The sequence below is a fragment of the Eubalaena glacialis genome, chromosome 14 (assembly GCF_028564815.1).
Source record: "Eubalaena glacialis isolate mEubGla1 chromosome 14, mEubGla1.1.hap2.+ XY, whole genome shotgun sequence".
NCBI classification, from domain to species: domain Eukaryota; kingdom Metazoa; phylum Chordata; class Mammalia; order Artiodactyla; family Balaenidae; genus Eubalaena; species Eubalaena glacialis.
The window spans coordinates 57,371,709-57,386,120 of NC_083729.1; the positions used below are offsets into that span (position 1 = coordinate 57,371,709).

General features: G+C 40.0%; 1 protein-coding gene across 2 annotated transcripts in view; it reads left to right on the forward strand.

The window, feature by feature from the left end:
* Positions 1–14,412, forward strand: part of MEIS1 (Meis homeobox 1) — a 136,612-nt gene that overhangs the window by 65,042 nt on the left and 57,158 nt on the right. For both annotated transcript variants that reach the window (XM_061210792.1, XM_061210793.1), the window contains exon 8: positions 10,878–11,023. In XM_061210792.1, the coding sequence (XP_061066775.1) occupies positions 10,878–11,023 (146 nt within the window). The remainder of the gene's footprint in view (positions 1–10,877; positions 11,024–14,412) is intronic.

Below are 14,412 nucleotides of genomic sequence, written 5' to 3' on the forward strand. Positions count from 1 at the left end.
ATCACAAAAATAAATGGGGTGTGTGTGTGTGTGTGTCTATGTCTGTCTGTCTGCCTGTCTATAAGATCCCATGTGTGGGTGGCATTTGTGTTTTTTTGGTATTTTTGTTTTTGTTTTTTGGTTTTTTTACTGACAAAACATTTATTTTCATGGTTAGATAGAACTTTGTGACCATTCATTAGTATATATTTAATATTTTGGGGGGAGAATATTTCAAGCAATGAACTTGTCATACATTACTGTAATATTAAAGAAATAGGCAAAATACTGGGTCCTAAAATGCTTTCTAAGATGTTGATTCAGAACAAAAGTTTATGGTTTTATACTGTTTTACCTTTGCAGTTGAAGTGTATTCTGTTTGTTTCTTAGAAAAAGGTCGGGGATTTCCGTTTTGTTTTATTGTTAGTATAAATACATAGAGTTCAGTAATATTTTGCAGTGCACGCACATCCTGAAGTTTATAAGACTTCATTAAGAAGTTATGGTGTTTTTGCAGGGATTTTCCATGGTGTTTAGTTGTAAAAAAAATGCTGAATGGGTGAAAAATGAGTAAAATTTGTGTTTTTTTCTTCTTTCTTATTCATCATTGCTATTTGTCCTCTGCGTAAAGGCAACTAATTTGCTGTTGTTCCCCTGAGGGGAATTCAAGTCAAAAAGTCATATTGAATTACTAGAAAAAGATATTCCTATCTCAAAAGAACAAAGTGCAATGATTTAAGAAAAAAAAGTGGAAAAAAAGATAAAAAAGTGGAAAATTGATCTGATTTTTGGTGTATGTTTTATCTGTCCACGGTACTCTACTTGTACAAACACTTAGATAAACTAAATCTGAAGTAAACTATAAATGTGATTATTGATTGACTCCAACTGACAATCTTACTTTCCATGAATTTAGAAAGCCCAATTTCTTCCTTTAATCCCATCAACTGCACATTAAAATTTTAACAAAAAGAATTTTTTGTATTCTGTAAAAATCCAGCAGATATTTTCATTCTGGGTCTCGGTTATTTAGTATATTTCTTTCCATAGTTTTCACACAGTTACATGCATGATTTGAGTTGACAATGAAGATAGAAGCTTAACAGAATGCATGATTTATAGGAAAGTTATTCCCAGTGTATTTCAACAGGCTGGCAATCCTCCCGGAGTTATAAACACCCAAATTATGAACGACCTACACACACAGACACACACACACACACACAGACACACACACACACGTCCAACTTGGATTTCTTAACTCCTGTCCTCCATGCTTTACATCTACAGGACGCATTTACTGTCATCACAATTTCTGTGAGAAACCGTGGGGTGTTCAGAAGCATGTGACTTCCCAAATAGAAGCAGGGGATTGGGGTGGGGAGGGGATAGCAGGATGTAATCATCAGTTAGGAAAGTGACACTGGGCTTTTTTGAAAGATTGGCATCCATTGATCAAAAATACACAAGCAACGTATTTTTAAACACTTTATTTCTCTTCCTGAAATTCTGCCATGAAAGATTCATTTACATTAACAAATCTTTTAAAAATGCCAATACTTCTGGGAAGGTGAGGGAGGCATCAGTTATTCATTTCCTAGTCCGAATTAATTCTTTCAGGTTGCTTGCTTCCTAAACTCTGGCTCAGGTCAAGTAGACTTAAAGGCTGGATGTTGTGATTGGCGGGACATGATGAGTGTTAATTCATAGCAGGAATAGAATCGGTCCAGGTGATGTGACCATAATTGGGAGGCCAAGTGCCTCTACAAGGCATTGGGATACTTGGAAACTCCAGGAAAGGAAAGCTATGTAGCAGGGGAGAGATACAGAAAAAGAGGTACTAAAGGCAATGATATATATTTTAATATTTTCCTCGGCTGACTCTATGCACAGAAATATGAGAAGGAACTCATCTTCCTCCTTATTTTTGCACTTTCTGACTTCCTGAACCCAGGGCTCACATGTCAGTTAGAACTTCATTCACTTAATGAATTACTTTGGCTTTTGATAAACAAGAATTGGAAACTATCACCATTCATAACAGACTTCTTTGTGAAAATTTGTTCTAATGTCCAAGAGACCTGCTTACAAATTAACTTCAGAATATAATTGGTGCCTAAATTGGGATCTACCTGAATAGACTCATTGCTCGTCCATTGTCCCTCATTCTCCAACCTTGGTTTGGAAAGTAGGGATTTGTTAGGTGGAACTAAAAGAGACACTGGAGGATGAGGCTTTATGTGGTAAAATTTATATAATATCAGGGCATGCAATGGAAAGGACACTGATGACCCCACGGAAATACACTTATAGGTCACAACTCTTAGAAACCTAGGGATGAACACCCAAATCCTGACTATGGCCCCCAAGGCCCTGTGTGGTCTTGCTTCTCTTACCTCTCCAGTTTCATCTTGTCCTGCTTTCCCAGGTCCCAGTACTGTGGTTGTTTCGTGCTTCCCCCAGACAGGCAGGGCCTTTGTGCATGTGATTCCAATGGCCTGCAATACTTTCCCTGCCCTCTGCCCTTTTAGACTGTCCACTATACCTAAGTGACTTTTCTCTCCCCTTCACATTTCTGCTCCAGATCACTCCCACCTAAGTCAATGTCCTTTGTTCCACACACTCAAAGATTTATGTTTCTTTCGGATAGAGTACAGTTGCACACTTATTGCTGTGACTATTTTGTTTAACGTCTATGCCCTCTAACTGGAAAGCACATAGAAAGAGGGACTCTTTCTGGTTTGGTTCACCATGTGTGTCTCTAGGGGGTTGACATTCGTGTTTGGGACATAGTAAGAATTCAGTACATTTTTCTTGAATGAATGAATGAATGATAGGAGTGACAGGTTGTGCAAAAGATGGTTACATATCCAGAGCTCACTTTTATTTTTATTTTAGAATTACTGTTTTTTTTGGGTTTTTTATTTATTAATTTATTTATTTTTGGCTGCATTAGGTTTTCATTGCTGCATGCGGGCTTTCTTTAGTTGCGTCGAGTGGGGGCTACTCTTCGTTGCGGTGCGCGGGCTTCTCATTGCGGTGGCTTCTCTTGTTGCGGAGCACGGGCTCTAGGCACGTGGGTTTCAGTAGTTGTGGCACGTGGGCTCAGTAGTTGTGGCACGCGGGCTCTCGAGCACAGGCTCAGGAGTTACGGTGCACGGGCTTAGTTGCTCTGCGGCATGTGGGATCTTCCCGTACCAGGGCTCGAACCCGTGTCCCCTGCATTGGCAGGTGGATTCTTAACCACTGCGCCACCAGGGAAGCCCCAGAGCTCACTTTTAAGTGCTATATTTACTCTTTAGAAAAGGGGGCAGTAGGTTCATAGAGAGAGCCCCTGCCTGCAGGCTCTGATTCTCCATCTCTTCCCTGGGGTTTCTGTGATGTCAGGAGTCCACTAAAGGGCAGAGTGAGGCTGTGAGCTCATTCCACAGTGGTTAACTATTGACAAATATCTGTCACTGTTTAACAAGCCTAAATTCAACTAGAAAGGAAAAGCCTCATAGCGAATCTCTGTGAAGCCAACCTTTGGAAGCGTAGCTAGGCATTTCTTTTTATAAGTGCCAAGAATATGTTTATTTAAAGTTTGCTCTTCTTAATCTTCTCCCCTGCTCACCTTAGCTCCATCTTTTCGATCAGTGCCATTGGTATATCTGTCCCATTGGTTATCTGTGAAGCCCCTTCTAGGACTTAGCACTGCCAGGGCAGGTACCAACAACACCACATCTTGGTTTCCAAAGGAACTACCTCAAGATTTTCAGGAAAGCCATGGTGGTAAAATAAAATATATGAGAGTGTGCTTACCTTTGATCAACTGAAAATCCCTTTGAACTAAAAACAAGGAAACCTTCAACACCTCAGGATGAGAAGAGATACAAAACGGAGGCTGAGCTAACAGAACCCTAATTAAAGTTAAATGTAGAAGTTAACCATTGGATTTAGACTATTACATATGTCTATTGGCCTCAGATTTGAAGATATAGAAAGTTTACTCTGTTTATTTTGAAAATGTGTAATAAGACTTACGAGGTTGTGTTATGTTTTCATTTATCTTGCAAAAACCTTTCTAATGTTTCCTAGGATCCTGTGACATGTCAATCTGTAACAGTATCAGATATTAATGTCCTCAGATAACCTGGTGCTGAAGAATTGCTGAGACAGGTGTGGAGGAATGCTGTGGGAAAGACTGACACAATAACTTGGCAAAACCAAGGCAAAACCACAGTTCTAGAGTTTTCTGTTTGTACCATATCTATAAAGTGTGAGTCTGGAGTCTGAGCTCAGGGTCAAATTGTCTGCTTAGAGACAGTTGAGATTCTTTACTAGGGTAAAACTGAGAGGTGTGTCAAGGGTGCGGGGAGGGGTATAATTCATTCATTGAGGGGAAAATGCAGAAGGAGACAAATAACTTTTGCTTGATTTTTTAAAAGGTGAACTCAGGAAAAATGGAGAAACAGCAAGAAATTTTAGTTAGGTAAATAGTTTTAGGTTGGAATTGCAGGGAGTAGGGGTGTATTTCTAAAGGGTTATGGTAAACATTATAAAGAAGTCTGATACTTCAACTCTTAGTCTATCTCTTGTCCAAGATGAGCTTAAAAATTCTAAGGAAACTTCCCAGCTTTGGAGAATGCATTTTTTAAAATGTTTTCTTACGTTTCATTGCATTTCATTGGTGACTATTTTTCAAGAGTTTCATTTAGGTGTGTATCAAAAAGAATTGTAACAGCGGGAAATTGAAACTACAGTTTTCTCCATACAGTGAAACAAAGATGCATTCACACATCCACTGAATAAGCAATTGACAAGTCTGTACCCTGTACACAGGGGTAACCCTGGGATTAGAGAATCTCAGTGAGGATTCTGACCAGGTCCCTGTTTTCACAATATTCTATAATCAAGTTGAGGGGACATATACGGAAATCAGCAGTGCTAGTAGAGTATGAAGTGTGTTTGGGTGGAGGAATGTCAGGAGAAGAAAAATCACTGCGGACTGGGGAGGATTACTAAAGAGAGTTAGCGTGCAGCAAAAACTCCTTATAGGAGATGGCGGTTGAGCCGAACCTAAAAGGTCACCAAGGAGTTTGCCAGGGAAAGGGACTAGCACAGGGGAACACAAAGAGGTGTGAGAGATCCGTGTGTGCAGTGAGATCCCGAGAACATCAGGTGGGCTCCGGACTGGGGCGTGGGGCAGGGCGTCGAGTGCGGTGCCCCCGGGGACCCGGCAGAAGACAGGCTGCAAACACACCCCGGAGAGAGATCACGAAAGGCCTTCTATGCCAGGCTAAGAAGTGTGACCTTTATCCTGAAGGCAAAGGGCAGCTGCAGAAGGATTTTAAGTGCCAGGGTTATACGATCAGATATGTGTTTTAGAAAAATCATTCTGGCAGCTATTACGCATTCTAAATGAAGACAAAACACCTCCTTAAAGCCTCTGAAGTATTCTAGCCGGTTCCTGAGAAAGGCTTGTTATAATTCTCACCATTTATCCTCTTAACATAACACAGAAACATTATCCCCTCTGACTTCTGGCTAAGTAGACACAGCCAGAATCTGGAGAAGTGGGTTTGGGGTAGTTTTTACATTTTTCCTAGCAACCTGGCACACCCAGATAGCTCGACTACAAAGGAAACCCGACCTCCCCATACCGAGGAGATGTTTGCACCAGGGGCCCCTAGAAAGGCGGGAATGTTCTACACACCATTTAAGGGACGAAATGCCATATTCTCTCACGGAGAAGTGCTACGTGAGAAAACAGACAAGAGAAAAACAGAAACCCTTAATATTGGATGAAAATTTAGCCGCCTCGCAACATGAGCTGTACAGTCCTCGGAGGGCTTTGCACTGACCATTGAGACAACCTTCAAGGCACAACAGAATTGACTCAGCATCAAAAGATACGGTTATAACTGGCCTTGATTTTTGAGTCTAGGTACATTTTTGGGACAAAAACTCTATTTCTAAACGCTCGAAGAGGAGAAAAGTAAAGGTTAAGGAGAGAACGTGGCCGAAAACCATGGAGTCTCGCTACCAAATTGTCAATGAAATGATCTTGAAGCGGGTTGGTTTCTAGCAAAACAGGAGGGTCCACAACCTTACATGTTCTTTTGCCCTGGCAGTTGAAAGTTCATCTCCCTAATTAGGAGTTTTGCCTCCGTGGCATAAAGAACCCTCTGATGGACAACCCATTTGATTTCTACCTGCTGGCCCACTGCCAGGGGAAGTGCCCAGCCCTTGTGATGTAAATGTCAGGCGCTTTTGGGGGTTTTGTTTTTGCCTCCCTCAGAATAAGTTTTGGGGACTGGTGGTCTTGGAGAGAGAGAGGGAGTTAGAAGGGAGAGAAAAATGGGAGTCAGACTTTGACGTGCCTGGAAGGAGCCCCCCGCTGACACGGTCAGTCTGACCCATTGAATGGCCTGAATACGATAAATGCCGCTTTATCCTGCCTTGAAAGGCACGAGATAGCGCAGTCTAAATGCCTGGGCATGCTTAAATAGGCGACCAGGGATGTTTGAGTTGAGCATGTTTGAAATCTGAGCTCTCTGACAGCCTGGGAGCTGTCACAGGTCACCTGCCTTGCTCCGCTGGGACGGGCCCAGGTCTCACAAGAAATTGTCCATAGACGAATTGTAGTACAAATTCCTTTCTTTGTTGGTTGGCCTCTTTCACTAGACCATGGCCTATAAAATTTTGTAAAAACAATTCTTAAATATTATTTGAAAGGGCAAATGGCCCACGCTGAAAGGTTTGACAGTTTGACATATAGTGCATGGTTTTGAGAGCTCGCAACCTGCAAAGTGTGGCCAGGATTCTCCCCCTGCTTGTTAGAAGCCTGGTGTTTTTTAAACAGTGTTTTGTGGCTGCCCAGAGTTCCTTTGCTCCCAGCCGTCTGACAGGCCAGGAGTCTGCTTCAGTGATCTGAAATCCTTTTAGACTCATTTGGGAGAGAGCAGAAAAATAGCTGGCACCTTTGAATCCAGTGTCCAAAGAGCACAGAAACAGGTAGTCTTCTGATAGCGCCGGAGCCAGTGCCCAGAGAGAGAAGGGAGCCCGGAGTGGCACTTCAGTGAGGGGACGAGGGGGAATTTGAGTGGCCCAGTCTCATCAGAGCCAGGGAAGTCGCAGGGAAGTAGCTTTCTGCATTAGAATGTGGCCCGTGTGTGCGGCTCAGCGCCCCGTTGGCTGCCTCTGCATAGCCAAAGGCCATTTTCAGGAGCCTCTGGCCCCTCAGTCACTGGCCTGCTAGTTAATTGCCACACGGACCTCATGACACATGGGCAGATAATATGACATTTTCGGTTTCTGTCACTAGCAAACGCCACAACGTTGCCTGCGCTAGTTGCTAAGAAGCTGTCAGAACCCATTAGCAACTGGCTAAAGTCGCCCTATGGCATTTCCTCATAGCATCAGCAAAACGAGCATAAATCACCCACTGGAGCCTACTGCTATCCTAATGAGGCTGTAAGCTTGTTTATGGACTAACATCATTTTTATGATTATTTCCACCTTTTCAGTTTGCCTTCATTTGGTGGCAGGAGAAGTCAGCTCCAGGAATGAAGTCACTGCTGACATTTTACAAATGTCGTTCAGAGCTGCTGCCTGCTGCCGTGTGGTCAGCCGGCGGTCCTCCAAGTTTGTTTAGTGATCTTAAAAATAAAAAGGAAATAAATCCTCCAGAGACCGCAGAGAGGTGACTGTATCAAATTGCAGAGTGGATGGAAATGTGCAAGGTACAATTGACCATTGAGACTTTCCTCTGAGGTGGAGACGTTTCGAGATCAATTTTCCATTTTAGAAAGTGGAAGAGGTTAAACAATTTATTAAAATCTATGAAAGTGTTTGCTTTGAGAATCGTCTGTTTTATTATGCTCTCCTCCTTCCCCATCCTCTCCATTTCCCTAACTTGTGTCGGGAAGGAGCAGGGTTTATTGTTTTAGGCTTTTCTGAACATGCACCAGTATTTACACTGGATTGAAAGCATTTGCTTCCAATGAAAATCTTGTCTTAGATTACAACCCAGCAGTGTAATTTCCCTCCCAGATGGGAGTAAAGTAGCTGTATTTGCCTAAAAACAGTAGGAAGAACAAACTGAGCATTAAGCCAAGGCTGTTTTTGGCTTGAGCTAATGATGTAACAGAAACCTTTTATTCGGGAGAGGTCACTGCCAGGGACTGAAGGGGGTGATCTGGCTCTTGCTTGAAAGGTTTCTCCATTGTATCTACATAAGTCTTCACTTAAACAATTCTGTTCCTAATGCTTCTGCTTTCATATGGCAGAAATAAACAGGAAAGGTTCTGGTGAGTGTTACACGTGGAATGCAGAAAGCCTTCCTCTCCTAATGCAGTATATAATTCAGGTGCCCTCAAGGCACGCTTTCAGGAATTCTTTTGCCTGAGGTAATGGGAAGCTAAGGCTGCTTTAAGGCCTTGATTATCTATTGATGCACAAAGCTGGAAAAAAGTCATCTCCGCTGGATTATAGTAGATATTTCCATAAATTATCAATGAATTCTCTTCAAGGCAGGCAGGAGGCATTGCCTGCTAAATTAATCTGGAGGGGTTTTGAGATGGAGAGAAAGGCTATTTTTTTTTTTTTTTTTAAGTTTGAAAACAATCATGGGCGAGGTGGTGAAAAACTGTGTCCTTAGGTCAGAAGCTTTTTAATCAGTGATCAAGTAATATGTTTCTTTTCCTTGGTTACCTTTTGCATATTGAAAGTGGATTAGCCCACTGAAAATTTAAATGCTTTTGAGTTGGTTTTTTTTCTCATGTTTTTTTAATGAATTGTTATTTTATATGGTGAATTGCTTCTCTGAATAAAAAGCCTCTTTAAATATTGGACTTTCTAAGAATTTATTAGGCAAATCCAAGGAGACTCCGTAGAAAACACTTGGGTATGCAAATCAAAGGTGTGGTGGGGTGGAAGGAACTAGGGATGTGGGTGTCTCCTCCGGCCTGGACCATCCCCCTTGAGCAAATCATCCAGTAGGATCACCAGTACTTTCTTCATTGATACAGTGAGGGCTTGGGAATCGTGGGTCTTTATGATCTTTTTCACTGAGAACACAGCTATGATTCCATGGACCTTTTACAGAATATACGATTTTTGTCAACAAAACATCGAATACAATGAAATTATGGATTTTAATTTGATAAAAATTCAACAGAAAAGTTCTGCAAAAGTTTTGTGTTTGTGGCATATGCTGTCATCCTAGCAGAAATGTCGAAATCAGTGTGTCTGTCATCCAACAAAGTTTTTAAACTTCAACTCAGTACAAGTCAAGGTAATTTAGGGGGCAGTTTTCTTTTGGGGGGAGGGGTGGCGGGGGGAGTTTCCTGAGGGAACTCTGTTAAGAACAACCGATTAATGACAACCTAACTACTTTAGATTCGACTGAAATAACTGAAATCAAAATAGAGCATTCTTCAATATCCTGTGATAAACCATAATAGAAAAGAATATGAAAAAGAATATATATGTACATATATAACTGAGTCACTTTGTTGTACAGCAGAAATTAACACAACGTTGTAAATCAACTATCAAGAAAATTTTTTTAAAAATAGAGAATTCTTTTTGTGTGTAGGATATTTAGATAAAAGAAACAAGGAATACAGAAATTCATGAAGTGATCCAAAGGAATCTGAGGCTAGTTCCCATGTGCAGTCTTACCAAAGTTCTTTGGGCCATGTGGACGGGTCTCCCAGTGAACCCAGGGAGTGTGCGAGCTCATTGTTAAGCCTTGCCTCTCTAGCTCTTCTTTCTGGGCCCAGATCAACCTGTTCCTTTCTAAAAGCCAGTAGTTTCCACTGAGAGAGCTGGGGTACCAGTTTGACAAAAGCTAAGCTACTTTTTAGGGTAGAATGTATAGTCCACTGTTGTTTTCCCTTTTAACATTTGTGCCTAAACGCCAAGTGTTTCCTTTCCATTTGTACCTTATGACTTGTTTTGGACAGTGTGATTATATGGACTGAAATTTCACTTTTTTTTTTTTTTCTTATTCAATATGCCCTTTTAAAAGGAATACTACATTCTTTATCTTATTGTGTCACAGAGGCAAAAAATTATCTAGAAGAAACAACTTAAATGTTATAACAAAAATCAATGGAAAAATAGTATCCAGTGTATAGGAATGTGTAAGCAGGTGACTTTTCGGTGAGAAAAATTTAAAACTAGAAGAAACTTTTCAGAAACTGCCTGGATTATTAGGGAAACACAATCCCAACTGACTATTCATTTAACATCACTTTATTTGATTTAAATAGTCATTGTTTTCGAATGAAAAATCGATTTCAAGAGTTTTTCCCTTACTAAACTTTATGCTCTCTTTCTATGACAAGAAAAATTATATTCTATTTGAAGCATTCGTATGTCAGACTGCTTATATGATGGATTACCTACATTTCCGTGGCCTACTTTAGTCTTAAGATAGATCACTTATGGAAATAGTTGATGTCTTAAATGCATCTTCTCACAAGTTGACATCAATGACTTTATGTGGGATTTGAATACCCAGGCATAGACAGCACCTCTGCTCATGGTTTCCACCATATGTAACTCCCCAGTAGGAGTTACACTTAACATGTCTCCACTATCCACATCTGAATAATTACCATGGCAACAAAGCTACTAAAGAGATTGGATACTCCCCTCCATTCCCTTTGACCTTTTCCAATGTTCTTTGGAAGAAGTTCCTTAGACCTGACTACTTTTGAGCCTAGGCCTTGTTCTTTCTCTTTGTCTTAAAAAATAATAATAATAATAAAGAAAGAAAGAAAAGAGTACCAAATAAACTATTAATCATTGCTATTGCTCTTTTGGTTTTGTTTATATCCAAAGGCATTCTATTTGAATAAAACATGTTAAGGTAGCATCAGTCAAAATTTGATTCACTATGTTTGCAGGTGATGGCTTGGACAACAGTGTAGCTTCCCCCAGCACAGGTGACGATGATGATCCAGATAAGGACAAAAAGCGTCACAAAAAGCGTGGCATCTTTCCCAAAGTAGCCACAAATATCATGAGGGCGTGGCTGTTCCAGCATCTAACAGTAAGTGGATTCTAAATGACATATGTAAACTAAATATGGACAATGAACCAGTTTTGGTAGAAAAAAGGGGGGAAAAATGATCCCTCTGGACTTGGAATATTTCATAAATCACTGTGTGCCCACAGTTCTTACAGAGGTGTTAGCACTTGTTTCCTAGATCCATACCCCAAATTAGGAGTTTTATTTGAAGTTTTGCTATTGTGATTTTGCTCACTTTTGTAAGTTATAAGGTTTAGGAGTTCATGTGCACTTGTGACTTGAAGTATGTATGTTAATGATGTTGCTTTTCTCAGTGTGACTCGTAAGTACCTAGAACCAGGTCCCACTAAGAACAAAGTCAGACAAACCCCAGAGAGAAGGACTTAAGTTCTTCCAATGCTTTCGTGGACCTTTATGGCGAATGGTCTGCAAAAATTTAAATCTTGTTGCAATGGCAGGTTGCTCACGTAATTTGCTCTGAAGTGGTTTGAATGTACTGGCTGCCATTACAAAACGTACATCTGAGTCAGAGCTGCACAGTGAAAGTTGTCCCTGTATTTAGAACTGTAAAGGAAAACAGCAATATAGAGTCAGCTCTTCCTGTGTAGTCCCTTGTGACTTTTCAAGCCAAGTAACAGTTTATATTGTCTGTGTGAGTATTGCTGTTTTCACTGCAGGAATTCTCCTGGAGATGTGAGAAACTGGAGATTTGGGGCTTTATGCCACCGAGGGATTTGTTTTGTTTGGTTATTGTTCTGAATGGATTTCATGTTCAAAATATTTATAATCATAATATTTTGGTGGATATTTTTGGAAGTGCATACTGATTTAATGACATCTAAGGAAGAAGATGAAATGAAAATTTATGGGTAAAATAATATATTAAAAATCAACAAAATTGTTGGCCAGGGGTACTTTCAATGTTAGGGACAAAGGACAAATTTAGACAGGTCGTAGCATAGACTAGCCTAAAATGAATGAATGTTAAAAATCTTGTTTTTTGAAAGAAATGTTAGGAGCAAACCTTTTATGTTACTATTCTTAGCATAGTTTGCTTTTCTTAAAGTCATTTGATTTTCTTCAGTATCAAAGTTAATTCTGCATTGTCACTCATGTGTCCAGACCTGTTGACCCTCACATCCTCACCCACTTTCAAAGCCATGTTCCTCAGTGACTTATATTGATACAGGGAGACAAACAGAGGATGTGGGAGACCAAGCTGGTTCAGCTCCTCTGGACAGAGGCTGTGCCTCCAATAATACTCGAGGCTATAAATTAATCCAGATTTTCCAGCATCCCTAAATAAAATAAAAACCAGGAGCAACAGAACTAACTAAAAAATAGTTTCTTTCCTTTTCTTCTTCCCACCACGATTCCAAACAGTAACTAGATTATGCTGAGAGTTTTGGAATCAGCTTTAGGGATGGTTAATACTGGTAGTTAGTTGAAGATGTAGATGGTTTAGCTGATTTTAACATCACGTTAGGTTGACCTGAAACCTGATTCAGGTGCCATTACTTGCCTGACACTTGTTGCATTTATGTGGATAGTTTGAGATCTGCTTTGTGCAAGTTTGCTGCTGAGGATTATTGACCACCACTGAATGGGAGGGGAAGGACTAGGGTCTAGAGGGCATAGCATGAAAAATAAATAGTACGGCATTTAAAGTCAGCGGGAGATAAGAAGTGACAATGGGGCAAAAGTGCTGATGCAGCCATGCTGATATTTCATCACTGGAGCCAACCAGCTAACCTGATCTAACCTGAGGATGAGTGGCGGGAGGGGACAAAATCAGGTTGACCCTGAAGTCACAACCAAACTCTATTTCCTATACTAACAGAAAAAAAAAAAGATAGACTTCGTCAGCCTCCATTTCAATCTGCAAAGGAGTTTTGGCTTCACTCGAAGCTGAGGTGCCCCTGAATAAAATATAATCAAATATTGATTCAGACAGAATCAGGAGAGAAGAAGCAAGTTCTTTTATTCATCCACCAGATTTCCTGGTTTTCTAGGTCATACCCTTGTGAAGAACCTTGCCAAGAGCTATATTATTTTCTTAAAAAAAGAAACCAAAGAACAACAACAACAAAATGCTTTTTAACAACCAGCATGACTTTACCTGCATTGCAATGCTTTTTGTGGTCCATATATTATTGGGGCAGTTGCAACAGAAATTATTCATGAACTGTCTGATTTTTTGAGGTCCGGCTAATTTCCTTCAGTTTGAGGGTCGGTGCTGGCCTGTACCACTACCCTGAGAGGGGAAACCCATTTGTCCATGTCTCCCTGGCATTCTAAGAATGCTCATAGACGTTGTCTCCTGGTTTCCATTGGGTATTTCCACCCTCCTTCCGCACTCCACTGCCATCTGTTCATACAAAAATATTGATAATGATAATGGTCTCTAAAAAGCAGAAGCTCTCATAATATCATCTAAAAAGCAAAGTGAGGAGATATATTTAAATTTTCTCCCCCTTTCCTTCTTCCAATGAGAAAGATTCCCTTCTGTCCCTCTTCTCCAATTGCAAGAGTAGATAGATTTCCAGTTACAAGGAACAGCCTTCTCCTTGTCTCATTATACTTCTTGAAAGAATGCATAAACTGTTTAGGTAATACTTATAGTCAAGAGCCGATTATAATAAATACTATGAGAAAACGTGTAAAGAGAGTTTTATTATTATTTGTCCAAATGTAAGTAACTACTGTTATCTCAGTATTAATTCTTTAGCGAATTTATTTCAAATTCTGAGAGGTCTTTAGGGATGCACAATTCATTTGGAAGACTGTGTACAAATTTTAGATGATCACATTCTTGCTATATGATTAATGCAACTTATCCAGGAGATCCTTTCTGAAATCTTGCTAAATATAAAAGAGCAACTGAAACTCTGGCTAATTAAAACAATAGCAATCACAATTTATTAGCAAATTGTAAAAAAACTAATTTTTTAAATGCCAAAGGTATATTATAAAACCTCATACACCTTTTGGAAAGCAAATTGCTATCTTTTTTTCTTTTTCAAATAAATGGGTCAATCTTTTCATTGAGTTTATTCAGTTAAAAAAAGCTGCCTTTGAAAGGGCTTTCAGCATTTGTTTGTTAGAGGAGTAGAATAGGTCCTTAATAAAAAAACCTTTCTGGATTTGCACCCCAGCTGCATAAGAAAAATGTGCCTTTCTGTAGTTGGTCACAGGTAGATTTAATCAGTAGCACATTTTACTACTCCAAAGAGAGAACTAAAGCTTCATTTTTGGACTCACAGTCTCTAGCAAGCTAAACTGGACATACTTGTGTATAATAAAAACAATAAAAGAAAAAGGAAACAGGTTTTAAACTTTGGTGATTATGGGGTAAAAGGAAATTTCAGTGATGTGAATTTCCAGCTTAGACTTAGTTGAACCTTTGCCGG